Source organism: Muscardinus avellanarius (assembly GCF_963383645.1).
Source record: "Muscardinus avellanarius genome assembly, chromosome: 14".
Classification (NCBI taxonomy): domain Eukaryota; kingdom Metazoa; phylum Chordata; class Mammalia; order Rodentia; family Gliridae; genus Muscardinus; species Muscardinus avellanarius.
In genome coordinates, this window is record NC_137800.1 from 25,436,826 (window position 1) to 25,459,758 (window position 22,933).

General features: G+C 39.1%; 1 protein-coding gene across 4 annotated transcripts in view; it reads left to right on the forward strand.

Moving 5' to 3' along the window:
- GALNT7 (polypeptide N-acetylgalactosaminyltransferase 7) overlaps positions 1 to 22,933 on the forward strand; it is a gene marked incomplete at both ends in the record, with an annotated part of 155,504 nt that overhangs the window by 61,457 nt on the left and 71,114 nt on the right. For all 4 annotated transcript variants that reach the window (XM_080710791.1, XM_080710790.1, XM_080710792.1 and 1 more), the window contains one exon: positions 21,941 to 22,401. In XM_080710791.1, coding sequence (XP_080566917.1) covers positions 21,941 to 22,401 — 461 coding nt within the window. The remainder of the gene's footprint in view (positions 1 to 21,940; positions 22,402 to 22,933) is intronic.

The following is a 22,933-nucleotide window of genomic DNA, read 5'->3' on the forward strand; positions in this document are numbered from 1 at the left end:
AGATCCATTGTTACATTTTGTTCTGGAACATCCTCTCATTTTCCCATTGGTCACTAAAAACAAACCTGTAGCTAATGCAATTAACATTTTTACTGATGGATCCAAAACTGGTGTGGGGGCCTACCTAATAGAGGGAAGCGATCCTGTTATCATCCAATATTCACATACCTCTCCACAACTGGTTGAATTAAATATTGTTTTAGAAATTTTTAAGAGAGTTTCTTCTCCTTTCAATTTATTATCAGATTCACAATATGTGGTTAATCTGGTTAGATCGCTTGAATGCGCGGGTCAACTCTCTTTACATACTCCTATTCATTCTATGGCTAGCCAAATCCAGATTTATATACATTTAAGAAAGACACCATTCTTTATCCAGCACGTTAGGGCACATACTGGATTACCTGGCCCTATTACATATGGAAATGATCTAGTAGATAAACTCACCAAGATACATATGATTTTTTCTCTTACTCAAATGCAACAGGCACAGGCATTTCACCGTCAATATCATGTAAATTCTAAAACATTACAACAGCGATTTAAAATCCCTCGACATCAGGCTCGGGAAATTGTAAAAACCTGTAATGCCTGTGCCCCTTTTTTACACCCCCCACATGTGGGCATTTGCCCACGAGGCTTGCTCCCTCTACATCTCTGGCAAATGGATGTAACTCACATATCTGAATTTGGAAAATTGAAATATATCCATGTTTCCATAGATACTGTCTCTGGAATTATTCATGCATCTGCTCATGCCGGGGAAAAGGCACATGACGTCGTCAATCATTGCCTTGAGGCCTGGGCAGCATGGAATATGCCTAAAGAAATAAAAACTGATAATGGCCCGGCTTATACTTCCCAAAAATTCACATCTTTTTGTTCACAGATGGGAATAACTCTAAAGCATGGCCTTCCGTACAACCCTCAGGGACAGGGTATTGTGGAACGCGCCCATCGTACTCTTAAAGAATGCTTGATAAAACAAAAAGAGGGAATTGGAACCAATATGAAACCGAAGCAGCGCCTATCCTTAGCCCTTTTTACTTTGAATTTTTTGCAATTAGATGTCAATGGCAAGACTGCTGCCGATCGTCATTTTGCCCCCTCGGGTACGAGCCAGGGTTTCGTGCGTTGGAAGGATGCCCTCACAGGGCAATGGAGGGGACCTGACCCAGTGCTCACATGGGCCAGAGGCTCTGTTTGTGTGTTTCCACAGAACGGCGCCGATCCTGTCTGGGTTCCAGAGCGGCTGACTCGTCTGGTGAAACAAAAGGATGATGAGCCATCGACTGATTCTTTTGGGGACCATGATACTGTGGAATTCCAAGGATAGGAAGTGATCCACAATGGGGGTTTTTGACTGCTTTTTCTTTTCTATTGCCTTTGAGTCATTCTGCTCAAGTTCTTCCCCGCTTAATCCTTTTACCTTTTCCCCTTAAAATTGGCACAGGAGCAAATTCTACTTTTGCAGGTTATAATTTTACTTATTAGAGCCTGACCATGGCCTTTCATTCTAACCTATTTGATCTGTGGCTTCTTTGTGGGATAAATGGCAGTTGCACGGATTTAGCTCCCCTTGTCATGATTAATGATAATGCGTTTATTGCCGCTAATCTTTCTTGCGAGCTTTCTGCATATCCTACAGATAACCGGTCATCGAAATTTGACAATTTGACAAGACGGTTGCGGTTGGAGATCATCAAAACCAATACTACTCAAGTTGACCCGGTGATGGCCCGCACCTTGATGTCCTGGATCCAACAAGCAGCTCGTCATTTAAAAGAGTGGGCTGGACTGGGTGCTCTTGGTCTTTGTCTGGTCTTACTGTGTATCTTATGTCTCTACTGTCTTAGAAAACTAATCCGTCAGCGCGCTACAGATCAAGTGCTCATAGCTCAGGCATTTGCAGCCATGGAGTTGGGACAATCCCCTCAAATATGGCTTGCGGCGATGGGAAAGTCTTAATGACAGGATGCCAGCTAGGACTGCACTCGGGACCCCGGGAGGGTGCATCCCGAGGAGGGCATGCTCAACTGCATACGGGTTGCCACTGATTCTTGTCCCGTCCCTGGCAAAAGGTGGTGGGCCTAGAAGCCCCTTCCAAACATACAGGGGTTGAGTCCTCTGTCCTCTCCTGTCTGAAAAAACAAAAAAGGGGGAACTGTGACGGGCCCCGCCCATCAGCCAGTAAGTCCGAGAGCTAAGATGGCGCTGAGCGGAAATCTTCCCCAGAGCACTTAGGTGGTAAACAGCTTTCAGGAAGTGACGACAAGAGCATGAGATACACGGGAACACCGCATGCCATAGGGCAACAGCCAATGGACTGGCTGTTGCCATGAGTTGTGCACGTGAACAGTCTGCTGATTGGCTGTTGGGCTCTATATAAGGGGAAGATTTCTGGGGGGAAAAAGAGAGAGAAGAGAAGATTTACGGGAAGAAGATTTGCGGGAACTGTACAAGAACCTGGGGTAATAAAACTGCTTGAGGAAGATCGTGTAAGAGTCGTCACTGCGCGCGACAATAAACTATCTTCTACTATACTATAAAGCCATTGTAATAAAAACAGCATGGTACTGGCAAAAGAACAGATATATAGACCAATGGAGCAGAATAGAAGACCCAGAAACAAGTCCACACACTTTCAGCCAATTGATTTTTGACAAAGGGGCCAAAAACATACACTGGAAAAAAGATAGCCTCTTCAACAAATGGTGTTGGCAAAACTGGTTAACCATATGCAGAAAATTGGATATTAATCCCACTTTTTCACCCTGTACAAAAGTCAACTCATGATGGATCAAAGACTTGGAAATTAAACCAGAGACCTTGAAGCTCCTTGAAGAGGGCATAGGTCCAACACTACAACACATAGGCACAGACAAACATTTCCTCAACAAGACTTCAAAGGCACAACAAATTAAAAGGAGAATCAATACATGGGATTGCATGAAACTGAAGAGCTTCTGTTCAGCAAAGGAAACTATCAAGAACCTCAATCGAGAGCCAAAAGAATGGGAGAAGATTTTTGCCACCTACATCACCGATAGAGGACTAATATCTAGAATATACAGAGAACTCAAGAAACTCAACACTCAGAAAACAAAGCATCCAATAACAAAATGGGCAAGTGAACTAAATAGACACTTCACAAAAGAAGAAATTCAAATGGCCAATAAATGCATGAAAAAATGCTCAACATCACTGGCAGAGAGATGCAAATCAAAACTACCCTGAGGTTCCACCTAACTCCAACTAGAATGGCAATCATTCAAAACACAAACAACAACAGATGCTGGCGAGGATGTGAAGAAGTGGGAACTCTAAGACAAGACATTGTTGGTGGGATTGCAAATTAGTGCAACCACTTTGGAAAACAGTATGGAGAAACCTCAGAAGAATGGGAACAAATCTACCATTTGATCCAGTAATACCACTGTTGGGTATCTACCCAAAAGAAAAGAAACCAAACTACCAAACTAATGCATGTGTATCTATGTTCATAGCTGCACAATTCACCATAGCCAAACTATGGAACCAGCCAAGATGTCCATCAACAGATGAATGGATTACAAAACTGTGGGATATGTACACAATGGAATTTTACTCAGCCATCAAAAAAAACTCAATTACATCATTTTCAGGGAAATGGATGGAACTGGAGGACATTATGCTAAGTGAGATTAGTCAGTCACAAAAAATAAGAAATCAGATGCTTTCCAAATAAGAAATCAGATGCTTTCTCTAATATGTGAGAGTTAGGGAGAAATGGGTCATAGGAGGAACTCTTGAAAGAGGAAATCCTATAGAGGAGCAAACAAGACAATCTAAAGGAGGAGAAAGGAGGGGGGAAAGAGGAATATCTCTAAAACACACAATGTACTTAAACATATCGAAGTCAATCACTAAGCCAAGCAAGGGAGAGAGGGACGGGGAGGGAATGGAGTGGGAACTGGGTAGGGGTTAAATCAGCGATGAGTACATGTTTGTACACACAAGTTTTTTACCCCAATATGTTGTATGAATATAATGCACCAATAAAAAAATTTAAAAGAAAAGAAATTAACTGTCTTCTAAAAGGTTAACTTTCTTGAATAAGTAATTTTAAAACGTTTAATAAGCTGAGCAATTTAAAAAAGTATACAAACATGTATTTAATATATGAAGTAAGGAAAACCAAGATAGAATAAAAATAATCACCTAAAATCTCACCACCAAAGACAAGTACTTTTCAATTATTTTGTCATTTTTATTCCTTTATTATTTTTATTTTCTTGCATATTTAATATAAAGTACATAGTACTTAGACTGTATACAAAGTAACACAAATAAAGTATTCTTTACTGTGTTTTTAGTGCTAACCTAAGTTTAGTTGTGTCCTCAAATAAAAACTATTTCTAGGTGTGCCCTGTATAACCAATGTACCTATCCCACACTTTAAAAATTAGCAACGATTTTAGGCCGGGAATAAATAAATAAATAAATAAATAAATAAATAAAAGCAGTTAACCGTTAATTTAAAAAATTAGCAATGGTTTTCTACAAAATTACTTTTTAAAACTTTTAATAATTATGTACTTTTTGGTTAAGTATAACATAATTTTCCTAACTATTCTCTCATTATGGATATTCTGTTAGTTTCTAGTATATTTGCTGGTATATGCTACAGTGAACATTTATGCATAATAGTGTGTCCTATAATTAGAATTATCTCCCTAGAATATATCCCCAGGTCTGAAATTTTGTGATCAGCAGTGAATGTTTTTAAGGATTTTGTTTTATACAGCCAAGATGGCTCTATAGAGAACGCTGCCAACGTTATACTGTTTGTACTTCTTTTTCTCTAAGAGCTGGTCTAAGATCTTTGTAATCCTAAAAATGTTAAATCGCCCATATATATTTATAAGGACATTTTATGCTTTGGGGGGACATTACTGCCCCTTTAATTTTCTGGAAGCCTAGCAAGAAGCATAGCCTGAATTAGATGTACAGAAATTTGTTAAAAATGTTATTTAGTGAGACCTACATGAAATCAAAACTGAAAATACCTTTAAGCAATACTAACATGCCTTAGGAAGTGGAGATGGTGGCAAAGCTTCCTTGATGTCAATTTGAAAAACTTAATTTTATTTGCTTTATATTTGTCAGTGGCAGACAAACAGTAGATTTAAAAAAAAAAAACATTCTGTTTCTATGAAACCAAAATAAGCAAGCGTCACAAGCTTCATTTAATGGTCATATGTCAAAGTGACTAACTGCAAATAATTCCTTTCTTTTACTTACCCCATGGAAACAAAGTCACGAGATGAGTGTATCATTCTCAGTATACAGCTTTTCCCCACAACTTTATATTTGAAAGACCCCCGCCGAGGGGAGACCCTCAAGCCTTGGGATTAGCGACGCCAAGTACCCACGAGAAACTTTACCTTGATGCAAAAGCAAAAGGTTTATTAAGGAGCCAGTGCGCACTGGGGTCGTCTCATGACTCACGCAAGAGCTGAGATCGACCCCGAGCGCTAGGGGCTGGGATTATTTAAAGGGAAAAACCGCAAGCTGGGGAGGGGATTGGGCCGGATTACATACGTCAAAGGAAAATTACAAAACCATTTGAAAAGCACAGTCTGGGGTCAAACGTTGGACAAGATGCTAGGTGCGTCCGTCTTGTAGTCAGCAGATTTCTGGAACAAGGCGGGCTGACCTGGGGGTCACACTGACCTGGGGGGTCACACATTTTTATCACTGTACCCTTAATCATGATGTTTCCTAAGCTTGTACTCTTCAAACTGCAGCAGAAATATATCCTAAGCTTGCACTTTTAACCCGTAGCAGAAAGATTTCTCAAATCTGCACTTTAACAGAAATGAGGAACTACTTGCTATGCATTTGGCTAGTTGCTAGGGGCTTATAATTTTTCATTAGGGTCTTACAGTATTCACCTAGGCTAGAGGGCATTGGAGTAAGTTATTCCTACTTATGAAACACTAATTAGATTTCCAGAAATTTACTTCTATTAAAATAGCCCTCTCAAAATTATTGTATTAGTAGTCCTAGTTAAGAGCATCGGATTGGTTTGAAAATAGAGGAATTTTTATTGAAATGAACTGGTTGAAATTGACAGTGATCCTGAGAAACATATTTCAGTCTTGGCATTTAAAAAGTCTGTAAGATAGCTATCAATTTATTTACCTGAAAGTTTCCTTAAAAAATTACAAAAAATCGTGGATGACTTCATCCATGGAGAGAGTAAAACAGGTAAGAACATGGGCTCTGGAAACCTCGGGTTTCAATCCCATCTTAATTCTTCCCTCTGTGTGGTTTCCAGCATTACTGACAGTTCTCATCTGTAAAATGGAAGAATAACGGTACCTTTTGAAAGGGGTATTGCAAAGATTAAGAGAGGTAGGTGTTATGCACTTGAAATAGTGTTTGTTAGCATTGCAAGGGTTCTTCTGCCTCCTCCTCATCCTGTTTTTACCAACTCTCCCATAGTCTTTATGATGGGAATTAGTGTTCTCTAAAATGCTTTCACCTATCTGTGTCCCCCGCCTCCACTGCTCTTGTCAAGCCGTTGGAAGTTCTGTTCTAATTTCAGCAGAACTTTGAGGGATGTGTTGGCAGGCTCGCTCCAGCTTGTGCTATAGTAACAGCACGCTTCCTTTCCCTTGCATTCACAGATACCACGATAACTCTATTGCTTACCTTTACTGTGCCAGGTAAAAAATAAATAAAAAAATTGTGATAGAAACAAACTGAAGAGTTGGGGTCATCAGATGATTGTGGCAAAATAAGACTAAGGTATTGGGTTAAACTTGGTTATCGCAATTTTTGTGCATATTATTTGCCACAATTTTGCTGTTGTAGAAGGATAGCAGATTTCAGCTGTACTACTTATGTGTGGCCAGCTGAGGTTGGTTGGACTGCGTCAGACAGCTGAATTTAGGCATATGTGATGGGCTTCTCGCTCTCTGCTCATTGGTAGAGCCGCTGCCTATTGATCAGTAGCTGCTATTTCCTTCTCTTCAAGTGCTAAACTTGCCTTGACATGACCACTCTAATTGTTTATAAGGTGTTCTAGAAAGAAGTCTTATAAACATTCTTAATATAAAGTTGGAAGACCACTTTCTAACATCTAAAGAGTGGTGGTTACCAAGAGTTAACTGCGTTGTGCTTTTAATGTTCTAATATAAGTACCACCTGGTTACTACATGGCAAATCAGAGGTTAAATTAGGAAAAAATGTGGAATTATTCTTTCCAATAGCAGTGTCTTGCTGTGCTTCTGATTGATACCTTTTAAACTATGGGAAGGAAAAGAAATGGAACTCTGGTCCTGTGTATGGTTAGCATGTCCTGAGAAAGAGCAGGTTTTTTTTTTTTTTTTTTTTGTGTGTGTGTGTGTGTGTGATGACATGATGCTTTTCGGCTGTCTTTGTGGAACCAAGTATTTAATAAGTTTGGGGTTAGAGCAGTTTATCAATGAAGCTGTAGTCATGGGCTTGATCATGAATTATTTGATTTTATTTCATAACCACAGTAAGTCTTTTGGTCATAAAAGGCAAGGGTAGTTTTTTTTAACAGTCATTTGAACAGCTCAAAATTCACAGTAGTATGTCAGAACAGTCAGTTTAACATAGGACAAAGGAAAAAAAAACTACTTTAGTCCTTGCTTTTGACAAAGACTGATTTAATTTTTTGTGTAAAAGTGTTCAAAATGCTTCCCCCCTTATTTCACATGCTGTCAAGAAAAATTATAACCTAACACATTGGAGGAGCAAAAAAGCCTTTGACAAGGCAGCTCTCATTGTGCAAAGTGTCAGAGTTGGCCATTTCTTTGGTGTAAGCAGTTGCAAAAGACAGACTGTGTAACATGGTTAAAAAACAGAATATGAATACATAAAAGTGTATATTAATGGGCATTGTAAAGGCTCCTGAGCCGGGGGTGATGGCACAGGCTTGTAATCCCAGCATTTGGGAGGCTGAAACAGGAGGTTCGTGGTTCACGGACAGCCTCATCTACTTAGTGAGGCCCTTTGCAACTCAGTGAGACCCTGTTTCAAAATAAAGAATAAAAAGTAGGGCTGGGAGTGTAGCTTGGAGGTAGAAAGCCCCTGGGTTCTATCCCCAGTACAGCAAAATAAATAAATAAGTAAATGCTTTTAAAATTGTAAATTTCTGGGTTTTTTAGAAAGTAGAAGTCATGACCAGTCTTTTTGAAGTGATATAGCACTGGCTTAATGCTCAGGATTAGCAGTCATCCAGACCAGGGTTTATAGTCTAGATCTGCCACTTACTAATTGTGGGTTACTGCAGTCAAATTGGGTTTCTCTAGTCTTTAGCTCCTTAACTTTAAAATGCTGGACTAAAGCCGGGCGTGGTGGCGCACACTTGTAATCCCCGCACTTGGGAGGCGGAGACAGGAGGATCACGCAGGTTCAAAGCCAGCCACGCTGGATTAAGAAACCCTTTTTCCAAATAAAAAGGTATAAAATAGGTCTGGGAGTGTAGCCCGGAGGTAGAAGGGTTTCCAGGAACCCTAGTCACCAAAAAAAAAAAAAATGCTGGACTAAAATTACAAGACCTATCTCACTGATCTCCCTGGAGCCATTATTTTCGAGGCTTAAACTATAAAACATAATAGCGTTTGGTTATTTTATTTTTTAAATTAATCTTTGCATTGTTATCTCCCTCCCAATCCATCTATAAAACATAAGACAGATTCTCCGTTAGAAATATGGAGACCATGATTTCCTATTGAATAAGTACTATTATTTTGCATGTGGGAGAAGGAATAAGGGAACTAGAAATGGTGGAGAATTTAGAAGACACATAAAATAAAAACCCTTACTGCACAGAAGACTGGAAGACTTTTCAATCAGAATTTTTAGTCTGGTTGGAGATGGAAAACTTAACATATTGGACAGTCAGAGATGAAAGGAGCAGAAATTCACAAAAGGGTGAAGAAAAAAAAAATACTAGAGCAGATGCTGGGGCTGAATCTGTGTACTGACATTGGAACTGAACCTGGAAAGAAAGAGGTGGAAATAGACCGTGTTGTAGGCCAAGGTTGGTGACATGAGCCAAGCCCTTCAGGCGGGACTGAAATGATTAAAAAAAAAAAAAAATCTCCTGATGGGGCAGGCTAATGACTAAGGGGACAGATGGAGCACAGTATGTAAAGCAGATTCGCTGGGCGAGGCTGCTGGGGCAATTCAGACAGCAGTGGCGAGGGTTTGAACCCCAAAGAAGAGAAGGATGCTGGTGTCCACACCTATCTCCTCTTTCCTGTGACAGCAGAGGGGCCAACCTGCTCCTGACCAGCTAGCTGCTTCTTGCACTGACTGCTCCCATCCCTTCCACAAACCTAGGAACTTTCTACTCTTGGTAACCCATTCTCTCACATTTTTGTTTTAATATCTCACCTTTGCCTTTGTTTTACAAATACGTAAATATTTCCCATTAGAAACAAAACAAGTCCACACGCCTCACTCTACCTCCTGTTTCCTCCAGCTACCTCTCCATCTCCACATGGTTTCGCTCCACATGGTTTACCTTTCCACATGGTTTCGCTCCAGCCTCACACCTCCCGGCTCTCTCCTCCACCCCCTCCACTTGGGCTCTTACACATTAGCCACCAGAACAGCTCTTCTCAAGCTGCCACTCACTTGCTTTTACCAAATGCATCCCTCATCTTACTTGGCTTTCAAATAACACTGAACACTGTTGACCAGTGCCTCTGTCCTGTAAACTCTTGGTTTATTTTCTTCCTATCCACTTTACTGGCCTATGTCTCCTTGGTAGGTCTCTAAGGGATTTCTTGAGGTGAGGTACAAGGCCCTTTCCTTTTTTTCCTTTTTAATCTTTCCACCATTTGTCCTCTGTAAGCCCTTATGTCAATTATTATCTACATGAAGATGTCCAGCTGGGTGTGGTGGTGTACACCTGAAATTCCATTACTTGGGAGGCTAAGGCAGGATAATAGCAGGTTCAAGGCCAGCCTCCGCAACTTAGCAAAACTCTCAGCAATCTAGGGAGACCCTATTTAATAAGAAAAACTAAAGGGTTAGGGAAGAAGTAGCTTGGAGGTAGATTGCCCTTGGGTTCAGTCTGCAGTACCAAAAATTAAAAATAAAAAGATATCCTACAATTTTCTATTGTTCAATCCATACCTTTTACCAAATGTATAAATCTGTTTCCATCTCCTTTTGACTGTTTTGGGAGTACCTGAAACTTAGAATGTCTAAAAAGAAACTCATCATCTTCATCGCCTGTCTTTTTCAGTGTTTCCCCCTGCAGTGAATAGCATCCATGTGTGTAAGTTAGCAGTCTAATCCATCAACAAGCTGGTCCATTTTACTTCCTCATAAACCCATGAACCTGCCCCCTTTTCTTCTTCTATGGCCAAGACGCAAATCCTGGCCAGTGTGATCGGTTCCTGAGCTAGCCTCATTCACACTGGCTTTTCTTCCAGTCTGTCCCCTTCCCATCAACTAGAGGGTTCTTTTCAAAATGTTCTTATCCATTCCTGGTCCCTTAAAACTCTAACACCCTTTTCTCCACTCTCAGGTCCAAACTGCTTACCAAGGGCAGCAGACCCTGCTTGGCCTGGCTGCTTTCTATCTTCAGCCTCCCCCGGCACCAGGGTGCCTCACTCTTTATGTTCAGCCATGGTTTTTTCTTCTTCCTGCTGCAAGGACTCTGCTTGACATGTTCTCCACTCAGGACCCTCTTCCCTTCCTCTTTTGCCTAGTGAACTTCTCTTCACCCTTTAGCTCGCTATGCACTGACGTGCTCTTTTTCAAGTGAGCCTTTCCTAAATTCATAGATTGGATAAGTCCTCCTTCTGGGCTCTTACAGGACCATGTTTGTGTGATTATTTGATTGTCTGAAGCACAGGAATGTATTCACTATCCTTGCATTCCTGTAATCTGGTTTGTAGAAGGTACTCAATACATATTAATCCATCAGTTACACATTGCATTTTGATGTAGAATGTAGGGCAGAAAAAGGATCAAAGAAATGCCTATTATACTCTAGATGACAGAAAACAATATGATAGTTCCATCTATGGCTGGGTACCAAAATTACGAGGAATACCAAAGGCTCTCTAGACTCCTGCTTCTGGGGCCTCCATTATGCCTTGCATCACAGTAAGTCATGTTGCAGAACTGCAGCTACACAACTTACTTTCCTGTCTATACCTTCAGGGTTTGTAATTTCCATTAATTTAGCATCATGTCTCCAGTTTTTAGTAATGTTAACCAGTCTTTTCTGGAAATTCCCTCTTGTGTTGCCTTTCGTACTCGTTTATTTCTCATTTTTCTTGTCTGTCTGAAGACATCTCAAGTCCTCTTCCCATTCATTTGCTCCACCAGAGCACTAGTTCCAAAATACAACTTTGATCTGGCATGTACCTCTCTCTCTCTCATATCTCCACTTTCTAAGAGGATGGTTCTGAGCCTCTTGGTAGTTCTTAAAAGGTACTGGGAGAAAGTACCAATTCCAGTCTCATTTTCTGCCACCATCTGTCTCTTGTTTGTCATACCAAACTACTTGGAGTTCCCAGAACACTCCATGTCTCATGTTTTTGTGCCTTTGCCTCTGCCTAGAGTGGTTGTCATGGCCCACATTCTGTCCCTGCCTCTTAGCTATGAATCCTCCCCACCAGCTAGGTAGTGGGGAGACTGGACTATTTTCAAGCGTGGATCGGATCACTTACAGCCTTCTCAGACATCCCTTTTTCCCACTGTGACTCTCTGAGAGGTAGAGTGGCTGGTATATAGGACACCTGTGATAAATATTTGGATTACTAAAAGGACAGTTCTTTTACTCATGCATGTGAATATTAACGTGAATACTAAATAACACTCAAGAAACACTAGAGCGTCACCGGATAAGCATTCCCTCTTGAGTTCAGAGTTGTTGATAGTTGGAAAGTAAAATGTCAAAAAGTTTATTACATAAATAACCTTGATCTACATTCAGATATGTTTCTGTCTGGCATAATTATGTTATTTTCCAAACTCTCCTCAAGTAGATTTCTAGTCATCACATCATAATAAAATGATCTATTCTTCAAAATGATATATCTGCCCTGAAAACATTGAGGTGTTTTCTTCCTTGGGATAATTTTATGTTTTTAGCTTTGCAAGAGATTATTTTATACCAATCAAAATGTAAGTGTTGTAAAAGACCATAATGCAATACTTTTTTATGAGCTGTTATAAAAGCCAGGCTTCAGGGAAAGTAAGGAAATACTAGAGGAAAAGCTGTTTTATGCACTTCCAGGTGTGGAAACTTCATGTGGGAGTGCTGTATGCATTCTTGAATTTCTCCCCTAAAGGGATAATAGGGCATTGCTCTTTTGGCTTTCAAGAGGATATTAATCATTCTCTTCCAACACAAACACCGCATCTTACTTCATTCTACGCTCACTCTGTAAAATGTTTGCCTTAATGTCAAAAGAATTATTGATGATCCTGTTGGTGACATAATTTCCTATAAGGTTTTCAGAAAGATTAGAGATGGTTATGTGGTTTCACTGGATTTGCCAGATGTGAAGGAATATTAAGAATTTAAACTACTTGGCTTCAGCTGACACTAAATTATAAAATACATTGTTACATTGGAAACAAGAATAAAAGGAGAGAACTAAATAAATACTTCTGTAGATTTTTTTTTAAAGTGTCAACAGTGCGGTCCCCAAAGAATTAGAGTTGGGAATACTCTTAAAAAGGATGACGTGGAAGAGAGAGTTTCTTAACTCATCTAGGTAAGAAAATAGAGTTGATTGGCACAAGCTGAAAGGAAGTTCCAAAACATTAGGGAGTGGGCAGAAGAGGAGCAGATGTGACCTCATTTTCAGTCAATTCAGCTTCTAAGTAGTTACATCCTTCTCCACCTGACAAGATGCTGTGATTGTTCTTTTGAAGGGTCTATTCAGCAGGGTTAACTTCTTATTTCTTATCCTTCTAAGTCATTTGGCTTTTAAATGTATATTTCATCTCTCCATGTGCATACATAATGTATAGTCATATATAAATTATTCATGTGTTTAAAAATCTTCACAGATTTTATTTTACGATCGTTCTCGTTGCTTTGCTTTCATTTTTTTTCCCCTTTTCCTCACTCTTCCCTAACACTTTTCTTATTTTTAGACAGGTCATTTCATAGGAACAACTTGGTAAGATTTATTATTGTAAAGTATTGATCATTTTATTAAAATATTTTATGTAACAACTTATATATTGTCTGTGAAATGAAAATCCTACTTAGGATTTTTCTTTTTAAAATTCAGGAACTGCTTAGCTTTCACACATACAGAGTTAAAAAATCTAACTACTATAGCCTTTTATGATTTCAGAGAAGTATTATAATCTGCCTTTGACTACCAATGGGAGATGAGGCTTTTAAGTGTCATTGGGTATTTATAGCGCTGTCCTGATAAGTATGTGCTCTTAGCACTGAAATGACAGTGTAAACTTTGGCAATAATAACTTTATATCATCTTTTGAAATATATTACAAAATTATGTATTGGTCATTTGTTTAATACTATATTTGACTCTTAAAATTCAGTCCAAATCAGCAAAAGAATTAGTATTAAATATTCATAGTAAGAAATATTTTTAAAACCTGCATGTGTATTCATAATTCAGTTCATGAGTTAAAGCATGCATTTTTATAAGGTCTCTGAAAGATAAGAATTATTTTGATTTCACAAACACATTAAATTTTTTATGTTGCATAGTTCTTGATTAGTTGTCTACGATAATAACTTTGGGCCAATTAAAGTCATGAATAAAAAGTTTTTTCTAAAAGGATAATCAATTTTATGTTTATTTTTCTATTGTAAAAATTAACCTATATTTTGGCCCTTTCATTGCCTATTTCTTCTATTACCCTTGAGTATTACCTGATATTTCTGACTTGATTTAGAATCTCTATGCTATTGCTGTTTACAACAAGCACCAAATTTAGTAGGAAACCATTTGCAAGATAAATTGGCCTAGAGAACTAAGTCTAACTAACATCAGCAGATTTACTTTCTCGTGTTTAAATAAAGTATTCATTTTCCATGAAGCACCAAATTTCCCTTGCAAACATGATTTATCCAAATCTGAAGAACAGAAGAAACTTAAAAAGAATTATTCAAATTTTAGATGTGTAGGGAAGTAATGTTTTCAGTTATCTCATTTGGATTCCCAAAATGCTAGCTTAAATCAAGCCAAGCATAAGATAATGGATCCAAACTCAGTTTATATTCCAGCAAGGTGATGATAGATGGTCCCAGTTATATGTTCTTCATTTACTCAGTCCATGAACAAACACGTATTGAGTGCCTGCTGTCTACGAGGTGCTTGGGGCACACAGATAATAATACACATTATCCAGCCTCAACAAGCCCCCGGTCTGATTGGGGAGAAACAACTGAGGCTACACAGGAGGAGGGTGGTAGAAACATTCACAGGACTGTTTGGAGGAGGGGACAGGTTTCTGGGAATTGATTCCTGAGTTTAAGGTGATGGACTGAACTAGTGTGTGCTTAGTGGGAATTTCACATTTTCAGAATAGAACATTAGAGATTACAGGGTTAATAAAAATAAAGAGTGTGTGTGAAATATGCTTCTTTCTAGTTATAATTTTAATTTAAAGGGTGAAAATCAGAAGTTTTCACTACTAAGAAATCTGTAATTTACCTGGATAGCTTCAAAATGCACAGTAATGATATGTTTTGGTTATTTGTTTTGTGGGGCTGGGTATTGAACCCAAGGCATTTTACATCTGAGCTCCACACCCAGCCCTTTTATTTTATCTTATTTTTTCTTGGAACAAAGTCTTTCTAGCCTTTTAAGAGGCTTGCTCTGTTGCTGAGGCTGTCCTCAAAACTATGATCCTCCTCTCTCAGCCTACCAAGTACTGGGATTACGGGCATGCTTCTCCATACCTGGCTTGACATGATTTTAATAAGTTAATATTAATGCCATTTTAACCAATTTGATCAACTATTTTAGTTTGGATGAACTAAATTTTCAGAATTGTACTATATATTTCTAGGTAAATGTAGTGGATTTATTGCCTATGCTTACAAATATCACTTTCAAAACCACTTTTAAAAAATCATGGGAATAATCTAGAGTTCTAAAAGATGAAGCTTAAAAACGGGAATATTTTTTTATTTCCAAACAACGTTTTTGTTGTTGTTAGTATAACCCCTTATCTCTTAACCACTTATCTGTTTATTTTTGGTGCACTGTAATCATACATCTTGATGAAGTTCAGGTGATAGAGGCACACAGGCACACAGCACCCATTGAAACACTTCAAGTAAATGCATATCCTATAAAGAAATTCAGCTTCTCCATGAGGATTAGGTTCCGGTAAAATAAAAGTTATATTCCTAGCCACTTGGAGAGTGATTTTTCCTAAGGCTTGAATGAAGAGGTATCTTCCCACAAAATAATGTGCGCTCACAAAGTTCAATGATAGGAGGGAAATAAAATGGCAAAAACTTATTAAGGTATCTACCTAAAATTGAGGTGACCATAGAAATTGAATCACTGGATAATTTAAAACAGGGGATACCATCAGTGCATACTTTTTTTTTCTTTTTTCTTTGTTTTTGTGGTACTGGGAATTGAACCCAAAGGCATTCTACCTCCAGGCTACACACCCAGCCCTATTTTTTATGTTTTTATTTTGAAACAGGGTCTTACTACTTTGTGGAAGGCCTCTCCAGTTGCTGAGGCTGCCCTCAAACCTCTGATCCTACTGTCTCAGCCTCCCAAGTACTGGGATTACAAGTGTGTACCACCACTCCTGGTTAGTGCATAATTATTAACCAAAGACAGAATTCATGGACCTGATGTGTCAGTATTTTTACATATTAAATTGAATGGTGGGAAGAATGCTTGTTTGGTTTCTTAGGTGATCCTAAATGGTTACAAGAGACCAAGATTTCCACTCTGGGCATTTGGGTCTCATCGTTTACCTATAAGAAGAAGCCTTGAGTAAATCAGAAACACCTGGGATGATTGTGCATGTCTCTACCTTCTGCTTTAAAAGGAAATTCAGTCTTGGGGGGTGGTTGGAAAGGTTGTTTGGGTTATTACAAAATGATAACATTCATGTGTTTGCTATCAGTAACTCAAATAGTTGATTGCCAAAAAATAGCTGATATTTTTCTCCTGAGTATAGAGTATTTTCAGGGTTTCTCCATTAAGTCAGGAAAATCACAAAATTATCTTATCTCATTCTAATGATGAGGAGGAGATTCTGGTAAAACCAGGAAAAAGATTCAAAGACTTGTTTTCTTTAGATATTCTGTAGTTGAACATAATTATTCTGTAGGAAACACAGAAATCTTCAGAAAATTTTTGTGTCAATACTAAATGATATATATGAAAATCCAAAGATCCGTTGACTAGTTGCATATCAATGAAATTTATTGGGAGACTCTTGTATAAAAGAAACCCTCCTTTTATTCAGATGACTAAATGTTCAAAAATATGATATAGCCAACTTTTTGGGAAGACATCAACTTCTGTATTATTCATTATAGCCCAGTATATATCTATATTATATACTGCATTTTATTTATCTATTTTTATTTTGGTACTGGGGTTCCTGGAAGCCCTTCTACCTCCGGGCTACACTCCCAGACCTATTTTTTATATATCTTTTTATTTGGAAACAGGGTCTCCTAAACCAGCGCAGCTGGCTTCGAACCTGCGCGATCCACCTGTCTCCGCCTCCCAAGCGTGGGGTTACAAACGTGCGCCACCACACCCGGCTTATATACTGCATTTTATAGTTTGCTTATGGGGTTATTGAGAGGTGACATTTCATCGACTCAAAATTCCCTGTAGAAACCTGGTAAAATCTAGTAGGTGGTTAAACAGAAGCACCAACTTATCCACCGGTAACTGTGGATGCTATAGTGTATCGGAAGTCTTAAGAGAAAAAGAAAAAGAGTAACCATCAGCTATTATATAATGGGCAGCTCTCCACAGTCAAGAATCTTAATGTGTCATTCCTGAGGTCTAAGTTTAGGACCAAGTGCTTCCTGTATAGCGCTTAGCTTGGCTACCGTGCCATAGTCTAATATGCAGTATTAATGCTGCTGACCCAGATTTTCTTGAAGTAATTACCGTGGTGTCAACCTGTGTTATTTTCTCTATTCTGTTAACTCTTGGTTTATATCTTAGCCTGGCACTTACACACTCACATGCACATACGTGCACTCACACACACACAAAATCTCCTCTGCCAAAAAAAAAACCCAAGAAACCAAAAAGTAGGAACCCCTTAACTGAGTCTGTTCCTTTTAGCAGATAATGCTTCTTATATATCATCCTTAATTTTAATAAACCACACCTAGAGCCTGTGTAGAATTCGTGTGTGTGTGTGTGTGTGTGTGTGTGTGTGTGTTATTAGGAATGGAACCCAGGGGCTTTTCTACCTCCAGGCTACACTCCCAGACCTGTTTTATATTTTATTTTGAAATAGTCTCACTAAGTTGCTGAGAGCCTCACTAAGTAGCTGAGGCTGGCTGCAACCCTGGATCCTCCTGTCTCAGCCTCCCAAATGCTGGGATTACAAGCGTGCGCCATCCATCGCCCGGCTGAATAGAATTTTATATTTATTTATTTGTTTGTTTGTTTATTTAGTCTGGAGATGGAACCCAGGGGCATTCAACCTCCAAGCTACACCCCAGCCCTGTTTTTTATTCTTTATTTTGAAACAAGATCTCACTAATTTGCAGAAGGCCTCACTAAGTAGCTGAGGCTGTCCACGAATCATGATCCTTCTGTCTCAGCCTCCCAAATGCTGGGATTGTAAGTGTGCACCACCACGCCCAGCTGAATTTTTAAACTTAAATAAATTTGGTTTCTTCACAACACAGTTTCTCCATTTTTCAGTTCTGTCCTAGTTGCAGCAAAGGCATTACTGCTGGAAAGTGACCCTAAAGCTCTTCCTAGATTAAGTGTCTTAAAATATATCTAGAAATAGGGTGCTTACCTGTAATGGATGTGGTCCTAGATAGCCGAGGACCAGTAAGGGATCTGTCTAATCTTTATTTATCCATTTTAAGCCCTTATTAAGTACAAACAAATTTCTTAACCCCTGCCTCTTCCTCCATGCCCAGCAAGGCCATAACTACCAGTGTATCCAACTCTTGGTGCTCTGAAAAGAAAAAAACTTAAAGGTCTTTCTTTAGTAAGCAAAATGTTAAGATAGATTAGTTTAGAATCCAACTGTGGCTAAGCACAGAGAAACAAGTAGACTGAGGCCCACTCATATCACTCATATGTGAAGGCCCTTTGAGAGCACCCTATTTTCCCTGAACTTCTGGTGCCTGCCTTGTTCTCATAAACTCCCTCCCTGTTCTCTTTGCCCCTGTTTCTTTTCCTAGATGAGTAAATACAGCCAAATGAAGGATGCTGATTTGCTAAGTTATCTAGCTATAGGTATCTTGGATCAAGGGAGCTTTAAATCACAGAATATAATTTGTCTGGTTTACACTTTTAAATTCTGTGGCTCATGAAGGATAATGAAATAGTGTGGATATTGTTCAATAGTGGCCATTTCCTCTAAATTGTAATTTTTCAAGAGATCCTGTGACTATGTAAGCTCACCATTACAAGCATAGTTTTTAGGGTCCACTTATGATTTCAAATCCAAACAGCCCTATAATGCATTTGGTCTAATCACCATTGGAGTCATAGAATTTCTACCAAGGCACAACTGATCTTGGCATGACCAATCTTGGAAAAATGGCACACATAAGTAAGAGCAGGAATGCTGTGTACATTATAGGGTGGATAGTGACTAGTCTGACCTCACTTCTGGTATTTCATGTTACCATCTGTGATAAGTGATTATATTCTTTAGTCTTTTTCCACTTTTATGAACATAACAGTCTTGGAAAATTATCTAATGATTCTCTTTTCCATTTCTAGTCCGCAGTGATTCATTGATTTTGGCTTTGTAGTAAGTCAGCTGTTGCTTATGAAAGTGCCTTAGAGCCAGTGAATCTCAGGGGCACCCATTGATTCTCATTCACTCTCTGGAAGAGGAGTGTGTAGTTTCCTTCCCAGGGGAGTTAAGTATTACACTGCTTTGTTGCCATTCTTTAAATTTTATAGCATTGGGATTTGACATGATTTTTCTTAATTGACCTGGGATTAGACAGAGAATTCTAGAATTTGTTCTGACTTCAGATTGAATGGCATACAAGGCTTGAGAAGTGAGAAAATTCAATTTCCCTGGTGCTGTTATATATCATTATTAAGAGTACAATACTGTGCAGAGAATGGAGAGTTATGTCTGGTGAATTCAAAGGGATTGCCAATAAAGGTCTATCTGGTAAGAAGACTTTTTCTCTGGTTTCAGATTATCCATTCCCTATTTTGTTCTGTTCTTTTCAGAGTCCCTCTTACCACACAAAAAATTTAGAATTCATTCATTTATTCAGTGCACTTTTAATTAGCGTACTGTAATCATACATCTTAGTGGAGTACAAGATGGTAGAGGCACACATGCACACATCACTCATTTAGCCCTTCCCCAATGCCCTCCCCATTCCTTCCTTCTCATGTTTGACTTAGTGATTGGCTTTGATGTGTTTGTGAATGTACATCATGTACATTAGGGAATTTCCCTCTTCTCCCATCTCATCCCCCTCAGTTAGGTCGCCTTGTTTGCTCATTTATGGTTTCTCCTTCTTCATCTAGAGTTCCTCCTATGACCCCTTTTCCTCCCTAGCTTCCGCATATTAGGAAGAGCATCCGATTTTTTACTTTTTATGTGTTCACTGCATTTTAAATAAGGACTTACACGCCAGGATAGGCACTGGGAATGCGGTAGTGTGGGCAATAGACAAAACACCTGCACCTCTACAGAACTTAGAATCTAGTACGAGGGCTGGAGGCCAAATCCAGCCCACCACCTGTCTTTGTAGATGAAGTTTCATAGAGCACAGCCATCCGCATTCGTTTACATATTATCCATGGCTGCTTTCATCGTACAGTGGCAGACTTGGAAAATTGCAGTTTGTGATCTACAAAGTCATAAATGTTTTCTCCTTGACCCTTTTCTGAAAAAGTTAACTGACTCCTGCCCTCTTGCGTAAGGACGAAGCTGCTGTCTAAGTGCAGTCTAGGGCCTGGAAAACCTGTCAACCTTGTTAGGAGTTTAAACTTTCCTGAGAGCAGTGGGTGACTGGTGGACTGTTGTAAAGAGAGAAAGTTAAAATGTTCATATTTGAATTTTAGTCAAGTCCCTACAGCTGCTGTTTAGGGAAGAATGAGGAAGAGAGGCAATATGCATACATAGAATGAGGAGTGTGAGGGGAGACTGTTAAGAGCAGACTCTGGAGCTGCCTGTCCGGGTTTAAATTTTGACTGTAACTGTGTACTGTTTCTGGTCTCAGATAACTTCTCTGTCATATTTTCTGTGTGATAATCATACTACCTAACTTATGGAATTAAATATGTTAATCTGCCTGACATGTTTAGGTCACGGTGTTTACAGTCCCCACGATTACTTCAGCTCGGTGATCTTGTTTGGAGCTGGGTGTGGCCCACACTAAGGCTTGGCAGTGAGGAGCAGGGAAGTGGTCCAACCCAGGAGCTATACAGAAGACAGAATAGAGAGGAATTCAGGACTGAGTGGATGTCAGGAGGACAGATCAAACAGAACATGAAGTATAGCGTGAAAAGCAGGTTTGAGACTTCATTAGTTGAGTGGATGGTGGTTCTGGTCCCTGAAGTAGTGAAGGCAATAAATAAAACAGGTAGGTGGTATACGGTAAATGGTTTGGTTTGGGGTATGTTAGTTTATGTGCCAAAGAAATATAAGTAGAAATGTTCAGGAAGCAGTTGACTATAAGATCTGGAGATCATAACTGTGATGTGGGCCAGCGAAATAGATGTAGGAATCAGTAGAATGAAAGTGGTCACTGAGCTTGAAAGAGAATGAGGCAACCCAGAATGAGGAATGACAGACTTCTCACCGAACCCTAAAGAACACCAGCAGCTTGTAGTGAAGGGAAAAGATTTCTTGTAGAGAAAGATAAGCATGACATTTAAGTACATTAAAATTTCTGTTGTTGAAGTGGGTGGATTTGGGAAACATTTAAAATTTGCAATTTGCGTATGATCATAAGCCCACTGAGGTTATAGCATGTGTTTCGCAATTCAGGTAGCTTGAGTTCGACGGGAAGATCTTCCCAGGTGATAAAGAGGGCCCAAACAGAAAAGAGAGGCACTGCTTAAAGAATATCCATACATGCATAATCTGATCCTCCTGGATTGGGTGAAATTGGGTATTGACTGTGATTTAAAAGCCCAAGCTGATTTGGTTACTATTATTAGAGGGTTTTTTTATGGTCCTGAATTCAGCCAAACTTTTGTTGAATAGAACACACCAAATTGGGCCTCTTGAATGCATATCCTCATCTTGTCCCTGTACCATTTGGGGCATGTAGCCAGCTGAGTGATAGATCCATGTACTACAACTGCTACCATATGGCTGTGATACTTACTAAAGGTTAACTGTATCATATACCAGATGCTTGTGAAACCACTGCTGCACAACATGGCTATTAAGTATCTGTTTTAATCAAAGATCCTAGAAAGTCATTGCTCTAACCCTTAAAAATGCACATTAATAAGAGATCTTTGGTCAGGAGTTAGATTTATAAAGAGATAAGAAAAAATGTGCCCATTCATTTATTCTGGAATAGTGAGGAGATCATCTATTTTTTGGTATTTTTTTTTCTACTCTGAAAGATATCTTCAAATGGGAAGCCTTGTATTTCACATTTGAAATGGTTTTATTGTTGCTTCAGCCTTTTTTTAAACATGAAAATTTTGTATGGTAAACTCTACTGTGGCAGTTTGCCTTCATGTACTCATTGTATATCCCCCTCCCTTTTGTATAGGAAGACAGAGATGTCAATAACCCCATGCCTAACCGAGGAGGGAATGGATTGCCTCCTGGGGATGACAGATTCAAACCTGTGGTACCATGGCCTCATGTTGAAGGAGTAGAAGTGGACTTAGAGTCTATTAGAAGAAGAAACAAGGAAAAAAATGAACAGGAGCACCATGTTGGAGGAGATTCCCAGAAAGAAATAATGCAGAGGCAGTATCTCACATTTAAGCCTCAGACATTCACCTACCGTGATCCTGTGCTACGCCCAGGCATCCTCGGTAACTTTGAACCCAAAGAACCTGAGCCTCACGGAGTCGTTGGTGGCCCTGGAGAGAAAGCCAAGCCATTGGTTTTGGGACCAGAATTCAAACCTGCAGTTCAAGCCAGCATTAAAGAGTTTGGATTTAACATGGTGGCAAGTGACATGATCTCACTGGACCGCAGCGTCAATGACTTACGACAAGAAGAGTAAGCACACATCCTCTTCTTTCTAAAATTGGGGCAACTTTGTTTCCATACTTAGCTTAAGTTAAATTATTAGGAATGAAGAAAATATTGATGCAGAACTTTGGTGAGCAAAATGGCCAAAAGAGGAGGGAGGGCCCTCCGTTTCTTTGTCGTTGTATTGGAGGCACAGTGTATATAGTTCTGGAGCTTTTGACATCAGTACTACTCAAAAAAAAAAAAAAAATGTGGTCCACAGAGTAGCACCAGTCTATGATTTTGTTTCTAATTCATAATAAGAAAATGAGCTTGTATGAGGATGAAAATAAGCTACATTATTAAACACTTTATTTAGTTCAACCGACAATTTTGTAATAACAAAACTTCCTCACTGTGCTTATTTTCATTCTGGAACAAGCAAGCGCCTTATCTTGTCATGGAACAATAGCAAATAGCAATACTGTTTTGTGTATCTCATATAATTGACTAGATTTATATTTCCTTTAATATTGTCCTAGTACTGAAACAGGAAATTGAAGCACTCAAGTATATGTAA